General features: G+C 42.8%; 1 protein-coding gene across 1 annotated transcript in view; it reads right to left on the minus strand.

Annotated features, from left to right (window-relative positions):
• Positions 1-1,897: 1,897 nt before the first annotated feature.
• ZNF550 (zinc finger protein 550) overlaps positions 1,898-19,664 on the minus strand; it is a 34,548-nt gene continuing 16,781 nt past the window's right edge. The window contains exon 5 of the mRNA XM_029209803.1: positions 1,898-3,915. Within this exon, the coding sequence (XP_029065636.1) occupies positions 2,941-3,915 (975 nt within the window). The 3' untranslated portion in view covers positions 1,898-2,940. The remainder of the gene's footprint in view (positions 3,916-19,664) is intronic.

Below are 19,664 nucleotides of genomic sequence, written 5' to 3' on the forward strand. Positions count from 1 at the left end.
TAAAGAGGACATCCAAGTACTTGAGATGCAATGAACAGCCTTCTGCCAAGGATAAAAATTTAGAGACACATCATTAAAGTCTCCATGACACAACATGCCCCTCATCAGCAGATACCACACAGACACTAGGCCTCTACTCAGAGTAGGAGCTCATCTTCTTCATCTTATTACTCACAACCTACCTTATCTTGAAGCCTCTACAGTGAACCCTGTTTATGGTCAGTGTGTTTAGTGAGAAGCCAGTGAGACAAGTTTCAAAACAATGCAACTGAGGAGAAAGGGGAAGTGTCGGGCACTCCTGATGTACGTTGATGAGGGGCAACATGCCTCTGGTTTCCTCAGCAAATGCCTTTCCTGATTTTATGGCTTTGTTCTTATCTGTCTATATCTATGTATCTATATATATAACCTTCCTAAGGTGGTTCCTCTTTTACTGTCCTGACCTCAGGAAGTGAAATTTATTTTAAGAATAGTTATTGTTGGGTTTCCTGACATACATGTTTTCTAAGAATCAGATACCTGAAGAGATACTTACCAAATGTGTATTTGCTCCCGTAACAAGGACTGCCGTGGCAGAAACTGAGAGTCTGTAATGGGGACACAAAAGCCCGAGATAAATGTTTAGAACCCAACGATGTCATCTGCTCTTGGAAGTGATTACCACATCACCTGTAAGTGCGCTGACAGTGTCTGCAGACAGAGAGGAGACAAACTCTGAAAAACATTTGGGACTGTGTAACTACCAAGAGCTATTAAAAGTGCTTAATGAGATAGATATCAGGATTTCCCTGGTGATCCAGGGGTGAAGCCTCCACGTTTCCACTGCAAGGAGAGTGGGTTCGATCCCTGGTCGGGGAAATAATATCCTGCATGTCGCACAGTCAAAAAAAAAAAAAAAAAAAGGATAGATATGCACCAGCAGTGGCAGAAATTGATGGCGGAAAACCTGTTTTTGAAATAAACAATCAAACTCCCAATGGAATGTGAGAAAAAAAAACCCTCTGAGATCTAATAAGAGAAGGAAGCCAATAAAATAACTATTGGGACTTTTTAGTTGATTTAAAGGCTTTTTGCAAAATATGATTTGTCCCATAACTCAGAGCATTTTGAGGGTAGTAAAACTGAAGGAAAAGGCAGGGTGAGGAGAAAGGCTGGGTAAGGAGAGTTAGAAAGTATACCCACAGTTGTGCAACTGAACGTTAAATGAGCGTTGTCATTTTGTTATGTATTTCAAGACATCAATATGTACCATAGGTGTTTCAGACATGTTTCTAAGAATATGAAATATATCAGTGCACAACATGTAAATACATATTCCCCTACTGGAACTTAGTCTGTATTTGATAGAAATATACAATAAGCAGTTCATCTATGATATTAAGTTGCATAGTGTAATAGAAGGTGATGGGTTCTAAGGAAGTAAGAAGGGCAGCAAATAGGTGACGAAAAAATTAGGAGTTTATGATGGGTCCAGACACTAAACTGAGTGTCCATATTTGGACTCATAGTGAAGATGAAAACTGTGGACATATTTTAGGTGGTTTATTTCTTCCTTTCCAATTGCTAAATATTCATTATTTTGCCGTATTTTTTTGTTGTTGTATTGAATGAAATTGGAACTCCAGGATGATACTGAATAAGAGAACAAAGAGCAGCTGTCCTCCTTTTATTCTAATGGGAATACTTTAATAATGGTTCAAAGGGATAGTATTTCTAATAGCTCTTTGTAGATGTTATTTATAAGATTAAGAAGGATCACTACTAGGGAGTTCCGTGGTGGCCTAGTGGTTAGGATTCCGGTCTTTTGCTGCCGTGGCCCAGGTTCAATTCCTGGCCAGGGAACTGAGGTCCCACACGTCGCCAAAAAAAAAAAAAAAAAAGAAAGATCACTTCTGTCCTTAGTTTTATATCTCTCTAAGTGTAATAGGTATGAACAATTCATAAATTGAAGATTTTTTTTAATTCCCTTTCACAATATCATAAGATGTAGAAAATACCTGGAGATGTGTAAGACCTACAAACAGAAAACTAAAAAAGACCACTAATAAAAATTAAGCAAGATCTTAATAAAAGGAGATCTATCAAGTTTATAGATTGGGACACTCAGTATTTCTTTCTAAATTGAAGATTAAATGCAATCCCAGTCAAAATTCTAGTAGGATTTTTTTGTGATGCACAAATTGAAAAGTGGATTCTGAGCTTCATATTGAGGAATTCCCTGGAGATCCAGTGGTTAGGACTCTGCGCTTCCACGGCAGGGGGCACAGGTTCAATCCCTGTTTGGGGAAGTAAGATCCTGCATGCCACAGCATGTCCAAAACCACCCCCCCCAAAAAATAAATAAAGTCTTTCTCTGGAAAAGTGACTAAAATGAGAAGAACAAGTCTGGAAGAATATTGGTAAATATTTCCATTAGAGGACCTTAATCAATAATCCATGAAGAAACATCAAAACTCAGTAATTAAGATGACAAAATTATATGAACAGAAATTTCAAAAAAGAAATATGGCTGTCTGATTCACTTTGCTGTACACCTGAAACACAGCATTGTAAATTAACTATACTCCAATAAAAACTAAAAAGAAAAAAAGAAATATGGTTGGAAATTAACACATGGAAAACCACTCACATTGTGTCAATAGGGAAATGTTAGTTAAAATCACTAGATACACATATGACATCACTGAAATTAGAAAGCCTGAACATACCAAGTGTTGGTAAAAATGTAAAAAACAGGAACTCATGTTCTGCTGCTTCTCGTGAGAGTATAAAAAGATACTACCATTTTAGAAAAGTTTGACTGGCCACATATAAGGTGTACATTCACCTACTCTACTACATAGGAGTTGTGCTGCTAGATATTAAGTCAAGTGAAGGAAAGCATAAGTCCAGAAGGCATTGCCCCAGTGTGAACTTTGTTTTTTGTGAGCTTGGAGCTGCTTACAAAGAACTACATTCATAAGGCTTTTCTCTAGTGTGGATTCTCTGATGGACAACAAGACTTCTTCTGTAGACAAAGACTTCCCCACATTCACTGCACATATAAGGCCTTTCTCCAGTGTGGATTCTCTGGTGGACAACAAGACTTGTTTTGTAAGTGAAGGGCTTCCCACATTCACTGCATTTAAAAGGCTTTACTCCAGTGTGGACTTTTTGGTGCTGAACAAGTGTATACTTGCGCATGAAGGCTTTCTCACATTCATTACACTTATAGGGTCTTTCTCCAGTATGGATTCTCTGGTGCTCAGCAAGTTTAACTTTGCTGTTGAGAGCTTTCCCACATTCGCTGCACTCATAACACCTTTGTGCAGTGTGAACATTCTCATGTCTATTGAGGGCAAAACTGCTTGTAAAGAATTTCCCACATTTGTTACACCCATAAGCCTTCTCTAAAGTGTGAATTCTCTTATGCACAATAAGACTTCCTTTGTAGACATAGGCTTTCCCACATTCACTGCACATGTAAGGCCTTTCTCCAGTGTGGATTCGCTGGTGATAAAGAAGCCTTTTTTTGAAGACAAAGGACTTTCCACATTTGCTACACCCATAAGGCCTTTCTCCACTGTGGATCCTCTGGTGCACAAGAAGGTTATTTTTGTACAGGAAGCACTTTCCACATTCACCGCACTTATGAGGATTTTCTCCAGTGTGGATTTTTTGGTGCTGAACAAGTGAATCCTTGCGAAGGAAGGCTTTCCCACATTCATTACACTCATATGGTCTTTTTCCAGTGTGGATTCTCTGGTGCTCAAAAAGTTTATATTTGTGGGCAAAGACTTTCCCACAATTACAGCATTCATAAGGCCTTTCTCCTGTGTGAACTTTCCGATGATGAATAAGACTGGAGCTGTGTCTAAAGAACTTCCCGCAGTCACTGCACTCATAAGGTTTTTCTCCAGTGTGAACTCTCAGGTGCTCCGTGAATTTAAACTTTTTACTGAAGGCTTTACCACATTCGCTGCACTTATGATGCCCTTGCCCAGGGTGAGAGACCTCCCTGCTCCGCCTGCTTCTACGTGGATGCTCTCCATCATGGGAGGGCTGGTGCTGGGGAAAGCCCAAGCTGCCTAGGAAAGCCTTCTCAACCTCTCCGCACGTGAACATATTGTCAGCCAAGTACAAAACATCTTTCTCCGCCAGGACACTTGTAACAGAAGTAAGAGGCTTCAGGATAGATGGCTCCAGTTTTGGATTCCTGTCTTCCGTCACTTGTTCTACAGAAACACATTGTTCAGAAACGGCCTCCTCAGCTTCTACTCCATGCCAAAAACCTGAAAGGAAAACAAAAAAAAACTGATAAATTGCATGGAGACTTTTGTGGGACAGGAGCCCATTATAGCTTTTGTATGACACATCAGAGAAGAAGTCCATTGTGCAGGATTCAAACAAGGGAGGCAGACAGGTAGAAGAAGGGGCTACTGTGAGTACTAGACCTCTGATGGTCACAGAATAGGGAGAGATCTTATAAACAGCAAGAACACAGGACACCAGGATATGGCATTGTACTAGGAGTAGAGGCCTGGAACAACCCACTCCTCGGCCGACGGTGTTCAGCAGAATATTTTGGTGGTGACAACTGTACTGGGTAGAATGTGTGTCCCACTCCAGGAAAAGGCATTCACACCATTCACACCTGACTACCAAGAGTTCAAGGACTATATAAGTACTTTCACCTCCCAAGATACATTAAGAAGAGACTATTAGACAACATTGCAGAGTGAGAGGAAAAGGAGAAATGTGGATGACACTGAGATAGAAAGAGCCAGGAGAAAGAACCCACAGTAGATACATAAAAGGGGCAAAGTGTCAAAGTGGGGAAGAACGATAGAATGAGGTACAGCCATGATGAGTTTAAGACTAAAACAGTCGTGGAGAAAGGACATTTCCCTATAGGATTAGAACTCATCAATGTATCACGCCTTCCTACAGCTCCTACTCACCAGGCCCAGGATGCAATTAACCCTCCTCCTATGACTAGAGAGGGCCCTACCTTGCCAGGCACCCAGGGTTGTCTCCATCCCTCTGCTCAGGCTGGGTGACTATGAACCCTACCAGATCAAAGTCCTCACAGGAAAATAGGGCCACTAGGAGAAAGACACTGGCCCAGAGTGAACCAACCAATGACAGGCTTCAGGAAAAAGATGTATCACTAGAAGAACCTTAAGGAGTCTTGCAAACATAATCTAGGGTTGACCACAAGTGGTGACCATGTAAGTGTCTGTAATTCCTGATACAGGCAGTGCACAAAAAAAGGTTAGAACATGTGACACGGACCTTGCACACATCTGAACAGTCAACACAACAACTGGTGGCAAAGCTAAGTGGTATCAGTCGGGCAGGCTTCAAGCCTCTGAGACCAAAGCCTTCTGTGAAAGGTTTCAACATCTATGGTATAGGGCTGAACAACACACAGGGTGGGGGAACACAGCTCAAGTGACAGGAAATCAGGGAAGTAAGCAGTGTCCAAGGTCCAGGCTCGGAAGGATGGAGTGAGCCATGCAAAAAGAAGAGCAGAATCCCATATGGGGCAATGGTGTGGGAACAGGGGTCCTTACCCAGGGAGGCTATAAGTGACAGGTTCTCCAGCATCACGTCACAGTACAGGAGTCTCTGAGCATTGTTAAGGAGACCCCACTCCTCCTGGGAGAAGGACACAGCCACATCCTCAAAGATCACATGGCCCTGTCATGAGGGGGACAAGTGAGTTCACAGCAGCCTCTGCAACCAGGACCCCCAGGTCATGGTCGTCCACCCCAGTGACCCAGCTCAGAGGACACACCAGGTCCTGATGCCACAGAAACGTGCTAGCATTACATCATTCAGTTAAAACAGAGAGGGAGACAGGCAGTCTCACAGACGCTCTGTGGTTGCCACACAGACCCCCAGCCACTCTCCTCAGAGTCAACTCTCCTGAGATCACACAGATCACATCACATACAATGACACTTGTGCTCAGACCCCTGGAGTAAAGCCTGGGGACAAGGGCTCTGAGTCCATGCTCACACTCCCTCCCTCTCCACTGCCCAGCCCTGCAGGGTCACAGCTCCCTCACGTGCCTGACCGTGACCCCCAACCCACCCCACCCCACGCCACCACCTCAGCCCCAGGACTTCAGCATCTCACCGTGTTCCCCACATGCCACCCAGCACGCGGTGCTTCCCCAGGCCTCTGCGGGACCTCCCGCAAGACACCCCAGCAATATCTCAGACTCAGCATGGGAACATGGAACTCTGGACAGTCCTTCTGTCCATTACTCCTACTTCTGACTTCCCGTCTCAGACATGGCGTCCCCACCGTCACCTAGAGGCAAACATCCTGGAGTCATGTCAGACTACTCTCTCTCATCCTGTACAGCAGAAAATCAGCTCTACCACAAACGAGATTCAGAGACTCACCTCCTCTCCTGCTACAGAGCCATTGCCAGGATCCAGTCACAATCGACATTCACCAGGACTGTGCCCTCCACTGGGCCCCTGGCTCAACCCTCACCCCCAGTCTTCCTCTCGGCAGGCAGAACAGCCTCTTCAGACCCACCGTCAGATCACTTCCCTCCTCTGTGGCCAACGTGTCATGGACCCGCCCCCTCAGTAGAGGCCCAGCTCCTCAGGCTGCTATCCCAGGAATGACTCATGCCCCCAGTCTTTATCAGCCCATGTCATGGGTTTGGCAGTTCCCTGAAGACTCCCCTCTCAGTCTCATCTCCAGTCTGTGCCCAAGGACATGTTACCACTTGACCTTCTCCATTGGAGACATGGGAACACCTCCATACAACTGCTGGCTTTGATTAATGGTCCTGTGCCTGAGATGATGCCAGGGCCCAGACCTAAGGGCCCACAATCCCAGGACAACACTGTCTCCTATATCTGTGTGTCAGGACCAGGGGTAGGGATGACGTGTGGGTAGGTACTGGGGTTTCTTCCACTTACCTGTCCAGGGGCCATAAATGCTGCTGCTACCATGGGAACCTGTGAAAAGAGGGAGGATCGGAGATAAAGTTGATCATGGTGTGGATGTAAAGGCTGAACTGTTTCCTCCCTTCCTTTTCCTGGAGATGAGTCATCTGAGGTTGACCTCTGACCTCGGATCCTCAGTCTTCAGAGCTATAACTTGACAACTCTATGGCCCTGAACAAAAAGACTCAACGTCCCTGAGACTCAGTGTCTTTATGTGTATAATAGCAATATTTATGGTGCCTATCTCATGATGTTAGTGTAGACATCAAATGCATTAGTGCACATCTAATGCTAAGACTGAGCTATTACAGAACACAGGATTAACATTTCTGTAAATGTTTTTGAAAACTGGGTATTTCCTACATGTCTTTCAAGTCATTATATAAATGTGACTTTTAATCAATACCTTGAGGTTTCTGTGATTCCCTATCTGACACCAAATATATGATGTCTCTTCCACCACCAATGATCTGATTCTATGATACCAACTGGGTGACTGACATTTAATCATATTCTGACACTACCTGAGGTTAGGGACAGAATTTAAAGGTTTAAGGACTCAGTCCCACAAGACTGCCCTCTTTAAAGAGGCCAGTTCCAATGTCTGGTTCCCAGGCTAACGGTACTTCTGTTCTACTTGGCTACAAATTCAGGATTTCCCATGAACCTTTCCTAAGTTATGATAATTTGCTAAAAGGACCCACAAAAGTTAGGAAAACAGTTTTCTTATTTCTCTGGTTTATTATAATGAATACAACTTAGGAACAGCCCAATGGAAGAGATATCTAGGTCTGGGGGGGTGGGGCGCTAGAGGGCACCAGGGTGTTTCCAGGCCCTTTCAGTACATGCCACCCTCCCAGCACTTCCGCAATTTCAATGTGTTCACCAATCTGAAGGAACCTTGAATTTCATTCTTCAGCAGTTTTTATACTTAGTCTCTAGTTTCCTTCTGATCCTTGGGAGGCCCCAGGGTTGGGGGGTTGGGGGGAGTATAAACTTCCAATTGCTTGGTTTTTCTGGTGACCAGTCCCCTCCTGAGTTTACCTAGGGGCCCTGCCCTAAGTCACCTCATTGTAATAAACTCCTGTGTGACAAAACGGGGTCGTTGTGAAAAAAAAGTCCTAACCCCCAGGAAATTCCAAGGGGTTCAGAGGTCTATGTGAAGAGCCCAAGGCAAAAACTAAATTTTATATATATATGTATTTATTATTATTTTATACACAGATATATTAAGCAGTTATTATTTGCTTACACAAGATTAAATTATTAAATCTATACCTTTTTAACTTTGTAGTTTCCTGGGAGAGCTGAGGCACCTCTGCCCTTGACTGGGCCTGGGCTTCAATGACTGGTCAACATTGCCCACTTTTTGCTGGCTCAAAAACGAATGCACAGTCGGCTAAGTGTTCAGAGGAGTGAATCTACACAATCTAACACATCCTTCTCCATCTCCATTCCAGGCAATACTCGTGACTCCTTATACCCTTGCTTCCCCAGAAAGCTCTGGAACCACAGGACCCTCCCATCTTCAGGTAGCCTCTGAAAGTCTCACCTGCTCTGCACTGCCTGCCAGCCCCAGGTCTCTCTTCTTTCATCTCAGGTCCCCTTTCCCAGAAAAGTGACCAAACTTTCCCTCTTAAATTTGAGATTCAGAATTGGCTGGAGTCCAGGACTTAGTCTGTAACCACATGGACATCAGTGAGCCACAGACCTCCTCCTTCAATTCCAGACTACAGATTCCACCGGCCCCTATGTTACCTCAATTTTGGAATCTCAGAAGCAGCATGTCCCGAATCCAACTTTTAATCTCTCCCTGAAACTGACTTCTCACATCAGTTGCTGGTCTCAATTCTTCCAGATGCTCAGCCAAAAGAAAATGCTTATTGTCCTTTACTCTGTCCTTAGGTCAGAGCCACATTCACTGCACCAGGAAATCCTGCTAATTATCTTTAAGAATTATTAAGAATCTTATTACTTACATTCCTTCGTAAAAAATTAGTAAACAGAAACCTCAATTAGAGTTGGCATACCAGAAGGGGTCAGCCCTCACTGACCTGAAACAATAACGGAATCCAAAAGGATGAAGACTCCTTCTTTCCTGGAAAGGACTCAGCCAATGAAAAGCAAAGCCATGGACTCTTTAAAAAAAAAAAACCAAAAAACCCATGGACTCTTTGGTGGCTACAGCCCTTCTAACATCCTTTTTTAATCTCCATAAAAGTGATAGCTCACCATAGCTGCACACCCCAATTGCAATTCCCTAATGATGGTTGGGGGGGGAGGAGGAGGGGAAGGAGGGCAGGGGCGGAGGGGGGGAACAATCTTTGCAATAGAAATAGCGGGCAGTCTATTTGTTTCAGGTCAACAATTTCCATAGGCACCACTCTGGTCCAGAAGTCACCTTACTCTCTGGAGTGGAATGCACTGGGCTCTCCCAGGTCTCCCTGCCTCCACCCTCAGAACAGAGTCTGTTCCAGTCTGTTCTCCCCTGAGCAGCCTTTGGAATACTTTAAAACTCTAACTCAGACCGCGTTCCTGATTTATTCACAACCCTCCGCAGCACCCAGAATGCTGACAGTTGGCCCAGACTGTTGACTCCTCCCTAAATTCTCTGTTCCCTGCAGAAATGACTGGAACCCCAGGTTTCCCGAATGCTCCCGGCTCTTGAGCACCTCCAAGTCTTTGCACGGGCCAAACCCACAGCCTTTAACACGCTCCACACTGCGTCACACAGCCTGTCAGAAATGGAACCACCACACACGCACACCTAAAGTTCTGGAAGCAGGGGACTGAACCCCAGTGCCCTGAGCAGGAGACCCTCCCTGGGGACTTGAGATTTGGGTCAGGATCGGGTGGGGGGGCGGGACAGTCACCTGGGTCGGGTCCTGCACCGCGTTGGTTGACATAGGACCCTGTGGGGGTGGTGGTGCCAGGAGACGCGCAGGATAATGGCGGAGACCTAGGCCGAAAATCCCGGAAGCGGGTTCCGCAACCCGCTCACTCCTGGGCAGTGTGGACGGCGCCCCTCGGGTTCTTTCCAGTTTCTCTAAGCTCGGCTCCACCGAGTGATCCTGAGTCTCGGGTCCTGCAGACGGCAGCAAAAGCAGCCAAACGGCCTCCTTCAGGAAGGAGCCGGAAGTCCCGCCCACCCCTAGTTCACAATCCCGGAAGAGCCCCTGTTCGGGGTCATCACTGGTGTGGAGAACAAGGCCGGTCCGCACACAGTCTCCTGGGTAATGTAGTTCCCATCGGTCCACCGAGTCGGGAGCGGAGGAGACCCTCCCCCAAACTCCGGGGCACTAATCGGCCAAGTCCGTGCGGGAAGAACAACACATCAAAGCAGACCCATCAAACCCTGTATGTTTAATCTTTTTAAAATTCTGATTTAACTCTCATTTCTCAACATAAAAGTTGATACAAGATTAGAAAAAAAGCATTCCAGTTGTGTAAAGACTGAGAGTAGCCAGAGTCCTTATTTGTTGTTTTTGTTTTTTATGAAAACCTTGGAAGTATTTTAAAATAAGAAAAACCAAGTTAATAAGATTTTGGAATAAAAAAGGGAATTATGTGCAATAAAGTATGTTGATCATTGGCTAAAAAAAAATACATGAAATTAGAAAACATAACTGTATAGTGGATACTGTCAACCTAAATTAACCTGAGAGACAATAATCAAGCACAACGCGTTACCTTGGGACCAAAGAATTGCAATTCGGGGCACACATTTAAGTAGCAACAAAAAAGATGTCGGGCTAGGCCATCGGTCCCCAACCCTTTTGACACAGGGGACCGGTTTCACGGGGGTTGGGGGTTTGGGGATGGGTGGGGGTGGGGCGGGGGTGTGGGCTAGGGAATAAAAGTAAGGAGCTTTTAAAGACAAAGAGAGGTTTGCATTACAAAGAATTTTAATTGGAGTTGGAGGCAGAAGCTAGTCTCCGCTGAACTGGACTGAGTGCTAAGGCTATCACTACAGGGAAGTAATAGTCCATTAGTGTGACAAGTTGCAGGTGTTTTTGCAGAATCCTTGGAATATTTGCAGGTTGGCCCAGATCAAAAGATCATGGTTTCACAAGATGGGGAAGTGCAGGAGGTCCACTAATTAATAGCCTCCCAGCTCCATGTTAAAATCCCTTGACAGGGGACTTCCTTGGTGGTGCAGTGGTTAAGAATCTGCCTGCCAATGCAGGGGACGCGGGTTCGAGCCCTGGTCCGAGAAGATCCCACATGCCGTTGAGTAACTAAGCCCATGCGCCACAACTACTGAGCCTGCGCTCTAGAGCCCACGAGCTACAACTACTGAAGCCCACGTGCCACAACTACTGAAGCCTGCGCACTTAGAGCCCATGCTCCACAACAAGAGAAGCCACCACAATGAGAAACACGCGCACCACAACGAAGAGTAGCCCCCGCTCGCCGCAACTAGAGAAAGCCCGCGCGCAGCAAAGAAGACCCAATGCAGCCATAAATAAATTAATTAATTAATTAAAAATATATATATATAATTTTTAAAAAATCCCTTGACAGAAGTGACTCCTTTTTATTTCACATTTCACAACACTATTAATTTGGCATGCCTTGCAGGACTTCTCAAAGCAAATATAAAAATTATCACAGCATGTACACAAACTATATGATAATAACAGACTTCTTTAAAAAAACGTAAAAATTGAAATGACAAGAAAACACTTAGGAAGATATTGAGACATCTATAAATTATTAAAGATTTAATATATAAATAATAAATAAATTCGATAATTACTACAAATGAAAGATTTAAAACCTGAGAAGGCAAAATTCTTCTATGTCACTTCAGATTAGAATTATGAAAGCAAACAACATTTTTTAAAAAGTAGTCTTATTTTCCATTAGGAAAATGAAAATGAAACGAATCAGATTGATGAGCCTAAGGAAGTCTGACATTACCAAATGTTGGTAAAACTAAAGAAATTAGTAAATATCACAAACTGCCATTGGATATCTATTAAAATTACTTTGCAGAAGTGTTTAGCGTTATGCAGTTACTTTACACCTCTGCCCCTTTGTGCAAAAAATACTTTCTATTGATACATGCACTACGTAAACCAGTGTATCAATAAGAAAACATGTCAGATATCTCTAAGTAGCACTGCTATACCTACCAAAAGCATGAAAAAAAAAAGAAGCAAAGAAAGATTTCAAGATTTGAATGTAAAATTGAATTAAAAAAATTCAATGCCACGGAGCAACTAAGCCCATGCGCCACAACTACTGAGCCTGCGCTCTAGAGCCCGGGAGCCACAACTACTGAGCCCATGTGCCACAACTACTGAAGCCCCCGCGCCTAGAGCCCGTGCTCCACAACAAGAGAAGCCACCACAACGAGAAGCCTGAGCACCATAACGAAGAGTAGCTCCTACTCGCCGCAACTAGAGAAAAGCCCACTTGCAGCAAAGAAGACCCAAAGCAGCCAAAAATAAATAAGTTTTAAAAATTCAGACCATGCAAACCTATACAATTACGAAAAAAAACTTAATACATGTTAAGAGAAAATTTCACAGACTTTAATTTTGGGATATAGTTTGCTTTTACGTAGTGACTCATGAACTGGAAAGCATCCAGTCTAGAAAATAGAGAGGAGCTCTGAAGAGCTATTCAGAATACACAGATTACATAGACAAAAATACTTGAGAACAAGGAATTCATACTAGGCAATAGCTGATTGGTCATAGAAAGGTTAATTTTCTTTATGTGGGGCACAGGGAAGTTTTGGAACAAGGTTGTGAAAAACTAAAGCTTATCAGGCATATTCTGATTGGCTGGCCTTAGATTTCCGCTCCTGAAAGAGCCAGATATCTGCAAGAAATAGAAATTGAAGTAAGTTTCAGCATTCAGATTTGGGTCTTAGCATGAGCCACTCTGTCTTGGGACTAGTTTAGATATTTTAACACATGACGGGGGAAAAAAAAGTAAAATCACAAACGTTATATTGTTTTTTGGCTTTTATGAATAAAGCTGCTGTTACTGTGAATATTTCCACCGAAGTATTCCTGAGTCATAAGGTTTAATTTTTCTTAAGGATATACCTACAATTGAGATTACCGTGTCGTATGATATGTGTATGTATAGCATTACAAGAGAGTACAACAGTATTTTCTAAAGTTATTTATCAATTTGTATTCCCTCAAGAAATATATGAGTTGTAGCTGTTTCATCTCTTCATTAACTTGAAATTGTCAGTGCTTGAATTTTAGTCATTCCAATGAGTGTGTAGTAGTCCCTCACTGTGGCTTTAAAATGTGTTTACAATGCTGAGTAATAAGGAGAAGCATATTTTCATTTTTTTATTTACCATTTATACTTCTTTGGTGACACATGCCTTCAGAAGTTTTGCGAATATCTTGAATTGTGTTATTTTTCGTTATTGTTATAAGGACCATTTACATATTGAGAATCACAGTCATTTTTCAGAGATAGTTCTTACAAATATCTTTTTCTAGGTTGTGACTTGAGTTCTTACTTTCTTAACTATCTCTTGAAAAGCAAAGTTTTAATTTTGATTAAGCTTCAATTAATTTATTTTCTTTGGTTGATGACCTTTGTGTTTTTATTTATTTATTTTTGTTTATTTTTATAAATTAATTTATTTTTTGTTGCATTGGGTCTTTGTTGCTGTGCGCAGGCTATTTCTAGCTGTGGAGAGCAGGGGCTACTCTTCCTTGAGGCGCGTGGGCTTCTCATTGCAGTGGCTTCTCTTGTTGCGGAGCACGGGCTGGAGGTGCGAGGGCTGAGTAGTTGTGGCTCCCGGGCTCTAGAGTGCAGGCTCAGTAGTTGTGGCAAACAGGCTTAGTTGCTACACGGCATGTAGGATCTTCCCTGGGATCGAACCTGTGTCCCCTGTATTGGCAGGTGGATTCTTAACCACTGTGCCACCAGGGAAGTCCCACCTTTTGGTTTTTAAATAATCCTTACCCTTAACCAAAAACAAGTCCTAAGTCATCTTTTCTACTGCATTTTTTTCCTCTGACATAAAGAACTGTGTGGGGGGACTTAAATAAATATATAAATATGAAAATAAATAAATATGAAAAAATAAAATAAAATGTTGATTGCTCAGACTGATGGACATGGATTACCTTTATCAAGATCTTTCTTTTGTAGACTTCCAAGAACAAATGTAGGATATTTGTAAAAGCTATTTTAACATCGTCTACTTATCCTTGTATGTTACTATTCAATTAGATTTTGTTTATATGTTTGTTGTGGCCGCACCGTGTGGCTTGGGGGTCTTATCTCCCTGACCAGGGATTGAACCGGGCCCCCGGCAGTGGAGGCACGGTCAATTGGATTTTTTTTTTTCTTTCTGCTAACATGTATTATATTTCTGATTGTTTGCCTGGATTATAATTACCCTCTTCACATGCCATGATGGACACACTGAGAAGACGAACGTTTTCCCTTTTTTCTGCCTTAAAGTTTTCAAAAGGAAGTCTCCATTCGTGCTTTGTTATTGATAATTTTCTGACTGTGAATAATTTCCCTTTTTTATGAGAGAACAATTTTATACTCACAGGCTTCAGAAGGCAGCATGAGCTCCCTGGGACTTGATTTCATTATTTCAATTTCATTGTTGTGTTTTGAAGGCAAGTCTCCATTTGTAGCCAATCAAACTGGTTTTCCAATTTACCAGAGTAATGCATGTTTCCCTCCTGGAATAAATCTACTTAAGTTAAATAAAAAGTACATCCATTTAAATTGAAAGCACTGGTATCAATGGCCATCACTAATGTCCACTGACACTGACCACATGTCAGGCCTGTTCCAGGCACTGTCGATTACCACACGTTTAATTCTGGCACCACTGTGCTCTCAAAGTCACGAAAATACAGCTAATGCATTGTCTCTCATTAAGCTCAACTTACATTAGAAGATGCCCCTTCATTGTGAGATGCTATCCTCTGCCTTCTTTCCAGGTAAAAGTCCTTTATTTTTTGAAATGTGGGTGTGAAATGCCCTTTTTTACCAAATCTGTGTGAGCTTTCTAGTCAAAAAAATTTTTTAGTGATTCATGAACTGCGAACATCTGGGAATCACCAAATCACCGCCCCCCATAGGCTCCCTCTGTTATCCCATTAAATTCTCCCTATCCCACTGACCCCTCACCTCCACTTTCCCCTTCCTGCTGCATGTCCTTTCCTCCTTTGTGTAGCACCCAAGAGTCCAGTTCTGGAGGCCGACTGATGCGTCAAATTCCAGCTTCACTGCTTATGCCCTGTGTGACCCTGTGCTAGTCAATGAGCTGTTTGTGTGTCAGTTTCCTTCTTGGTAAAATAGGATAATGTTGTAGCTACTGCTCAGGGCTGTAGGAGGGTCTATTGGTTAATGTATGAAAAGTGCATAGGGCAGCACCTGGTGCTCCCTAATGAATGGGTCTGTTGATGGTTACAATCCCAGCTGCCATCATCAACATCATTGTCATCACCATCCCCATCATCATCATGGTCACCATCGTGCCAGACCTTGGCCCATTCTGGGGCCATGTGGCATAGTTTTGTGGTTATACAGCACAAACACCATGTACAGCCAAACTGTGTCTCTAGCTTGGTTCAGCGGCTCATCAGTTCCCTGCCTTTCAGCAACTACATTTATCTCCCTGAGCCTCGATTTCCTTTTATGGAAAATGATGCCTTTCAGGCACCTGCTTCATGGGGAGGCTGTGAGGAAAACCCAAACTAGAATCCTTTAGTGCAAGGCCCACAGGAAGAGATGCCTAACGTTGTAAGATGAAGGTGCAAACCATGTTCCTGAATAAGGAGACCAAAGTATGTGTACACAAGGACAGACATGAACTGACTAGATGGTATGTATAATTTTGTTATGCCTGGGCAATTAATTAAAAAGTCCAAGAAAAGTATCAATAAAAACCTTAATTAAAACTTATAAATATATTTAACATTTCAAATAAAATACTTCTATTTCATAAAACTAGTACAGGCTAAATTTTTTTTTTTTTTTGCCACTCTGCAGAACTTGTGGGATCTTAGTTCCCCGACCAGGGATTGAACCCAGGCCCTTGGCAGTGAGAGCACCCAGTCCTAACCACCGGACTGCCAGGGAATTCCCCAGTATGGGCTAAATTTAGATACCAATGAAAGAATAGGCAAAGCAACTACATTGAAAAAAATCAGAAAGTGAATGACTCTCAGAGACTCACGGAATCAGGCAAGTGGGCATTTTTCAGCATCACAGAATTGTTCTATACCTAGACTGGGAAGTTTTTTCATATATAAATGCATTTATCAGTCATCAAATTGTACAGTTGATGTTCGTGTATTCCCCTGAAATAAACTTTACATTAAAAAAGTTTGAAACACTTCTTGAACTTTAGTTAATGGCTTGTATCTTGCCATGGCATGGGTAGTGTTTGTGAACCTAAATGCAGTGTAGTCAAAGAAGGCCCGGAAGCAACGGTTCACCTATGTCCTTGAGCACATCCAAGACCCAGTTCTTGATTTCTCAATACCTTTCTCTACCAAAAAGAAAATCTCCTTAGAGAAAAGACTGATTCCTTGCAGAGAAAGGAAATTTGCAGGATGAAACTGTAATATCTTTTGTATCAGAGCTAAGTGCACAAAATGTGATGGTGACATGAAAATGGGACAAACCAGCATAAAGGAACTCCCATGGACTCAAATCTGGGAAATTTTGAGATTCAAAACAAATGACGGGCTTCCCTGGTGGTGCAGTGGTTAAGAATCCGCTTGCCAGTGCAGGGGACACAGGTTTGAGCCCTGGCCTGGGAAGATCCCACACGCCACGGAGCAGCTAAGCCTGTGTGCCACAACTACTGAGCCTGCGGTGTAGAGCCCACGAGCCACAACTACTGAGCCCATGTGCCACAATTAGAGAAAACCGACATGCAGCAACGAAGACCCAACGCAGCCAAAAAAAAAAAAAAAAAGGCTCTGAAGGGACTTTCCTGGTGGTCCAGTGGCTAAGAATCTGCCTTCCAATACAGGTTTGATCCCTGGTGGGGGAACTAAGAGCCCATATGCAGCAGGACAACTAAGTCCACACGCCACAACTAGAGAAGCCCGTGCGCCACAATGAACACCCAGCGCAGCCAAAAAAAAAAAAAAGGGCTCTGAAGAAGGCCCCGAGTGAGAAAAATGATCATTTTATATTTTTCTGTACGCACATTTTTTTTTTTAATTTCTTTTTGGCTGCATTGGGTCTTCATTGCTGCGTGTGGGCTTTCTCTAGTTGTGGCGAGCGGGGGCTACTCTTTGTTGCGGTGTGCAGGATTCTCATTGCGGTGGTTTCTCTTGCTGTGGAGCACAGGCTCTAGGCACAAGGGCTCAGTAGTTGTGGCCTGCGAGCTCAGTAGCTGTGGCTCTCGGGCTCTACACCGCAGGCTCAGTAGATGTGGCGCATGGGCTTAGTCACTCTGCAGCGTGTGGGATCCTCCTGGACCAGGGCTTAAACCCGTGTCCCCTGCATTGGCAGGCAGATTCTTAACCACTGAACCACCAGGGAAGCCCCTGTATGGCACATTTTTTCACATTATTTCAGTTAATACTGATTATCTTGTGTAGCTTGAAAACTAGCCTCAAAGGAAAAAAAATCTCAGGACAAATTTCAAGTACTCATATCCAATGCCAGCACAAGGGAGTAAGTCCATGGTGGCAACTGTGAAACCCATACAAACACGAGACCTGCATGTATACATCTAGACTCACCTGTTAAAATCCCTGGCATTTTACTCTGTAAAAACATAAAAAACAGCTTCACACAAACATTTATAAGATCGGACAAGGAGGATCCTTCTCCTTTACCATGAATTTAACTTGGATATGTGTTTTATTTTACTGGTTTTACCTATAATTCAACCACTAGAAAGCAGCAGAGGGGGACTTGGAAATGTCCAGTCCTTTCCACAGGGTTAGAGAGGCTGAAACAGTGGAAAGAGGAAAGAACTAGCACTCACCTCAGAAGGCCACAGCCATACAGGATGAGCACCTTGCTATCAGAGACAATAAAGAAAACAAACCCTCCGACAAACCACTTTCAATACATCAGCCGGTGTGACCCTTCAAAGACATGGCAGATCAAGCCATTCCTCTGCTTCCAATCCTCCAATGTCTCCCCATTTCATTCAGAGTCAAAGCCAAGACCCTAATAGTGTTATGCAGCGTTTGATTGCAGTTGGACTCCCAATTTCCTTTCTGAATTAATCTCCTACTATTCCCTCTCCTCATCACTGATTCAGCTCCATCACCTCCTTGATGTGCCTCGAATATTCCAGGTTATGTCCCAGCCGTAAAGCCCTTGAACTGGACGTTCCCTCTACATGGGGAGAACTTTCTCCAAATAGCCACATAGCTAGAACCTTCTTCTCTTCCCAAGTATTTGCATAAACGTCAGCTTTGAGAAGAGGCCCCACTTTAACCATTCTATTTAAAATTATGACGTGTTCTTATCCCCTCACAGATTGGTGTGTATCATTGAACTTACACTGCTCCACTTTTTCCCTTCAGTAACACTTATGACCTTCTAGTATTTTATACAATATATTGTTTATTATGCTGCTTATGTAAACTCTGCAGGGCAAGATTGTTTCTTTTTTCAACCTGTTTTGTTCAGTGATGCCTTTCAAGTGCCCAGAACAGTGATTCTGGCATCCAATAAATATTGAAGTGAATGAATGAATGATTAAAAAAAAGAAAAAGAAAAAACCCCACATAGAATGGAATCAAGAGTGAGAATTGGGGGGAGAGGGATAAATTGGGAGATTGGGATTGACATATACACACTACTATATATAAAACAGATAACCAACAACAGCCTACAGTATAGAACAGGGAACTATACTCAATATTTTGTAATAACATATAAGGGAAAATAATCTGAAAAAGAATGAGTATATGTATAACTCATATACATGAGTATATGTATATATGTATAACTGAATCACTTTGCTGTACACCTTTGCTGTACAACATTATAAATCAACTATACTCCAGTAAAATTTTTAAAAATAGATAAATAAAGCCTCTAAGTGACATGGATCAAGTTATCTTCCACCTTGCTAAACATCTTTTCAAAGAACCTATTGAGGGCTTCCCTGGTGGTGCAGTGGTTAAGAATCCACCTGCCAACGCAGGGGACATGGGTTTGAGCCCTAGTCCAGGAAGATCCCACATGCTGTGGAGCAACAAATCCCGTGCGCCACAACTACTGAGCCCGCATGCCTAGAGTCTGTGCTCCACAACAAGAAAAGCCACTGCAATGAGGAGCCTGCACACCACAACGAAGAGTAGCCCCTGCTCACTGCAACCAGAGAAAAGCCCGCACACAGCAATGAAGACCCAATGCGGTCAAAGATAAAATAAATAAAAAATTAAAAGAAAAAAAAAAAGAACCTATTGAAGACTGAAAATGCAGCCAGTTAATAGACTCAAGTAATTACCTGTCTACCATTAAACAAATACAACATATTTTCACTGAGGTTTGTTGAATTTGACTGAATTTCCCTAAATACCCTAAATGTTTCTATTCTGCAAACTGTGTGCATATACTAATAAACGTACTTCTTTTTAAACTAAAAAAAAAAAAAGAAGAAGGAGAAGAAGAAAGTGTGAGAGATAGTATCAGGCATTTAAAACCAGATGAACTGGAGTTTACCTATAAAAAAAAAATTCAACGTCTTTAGGGGTGCACATTTTAATGTGGCGA

The sequence above is a fragment of the Monodon monoceros genome, unplaced genomic scaffold, assembly GCF_005190385.1.
Source record: "Monodon monoceros isolate NGI ecotype Baffin Bay Population unplaced genomic scaffold, NGI_Narwhal_1 Super_Scaffold_10, whole genome shotgun sequence".
NCBI lineage: Eukaryota > Metazoa > Chordata > Mammalia > Artiodactyla > Monodontidae > Monodon > Monodon monoceros.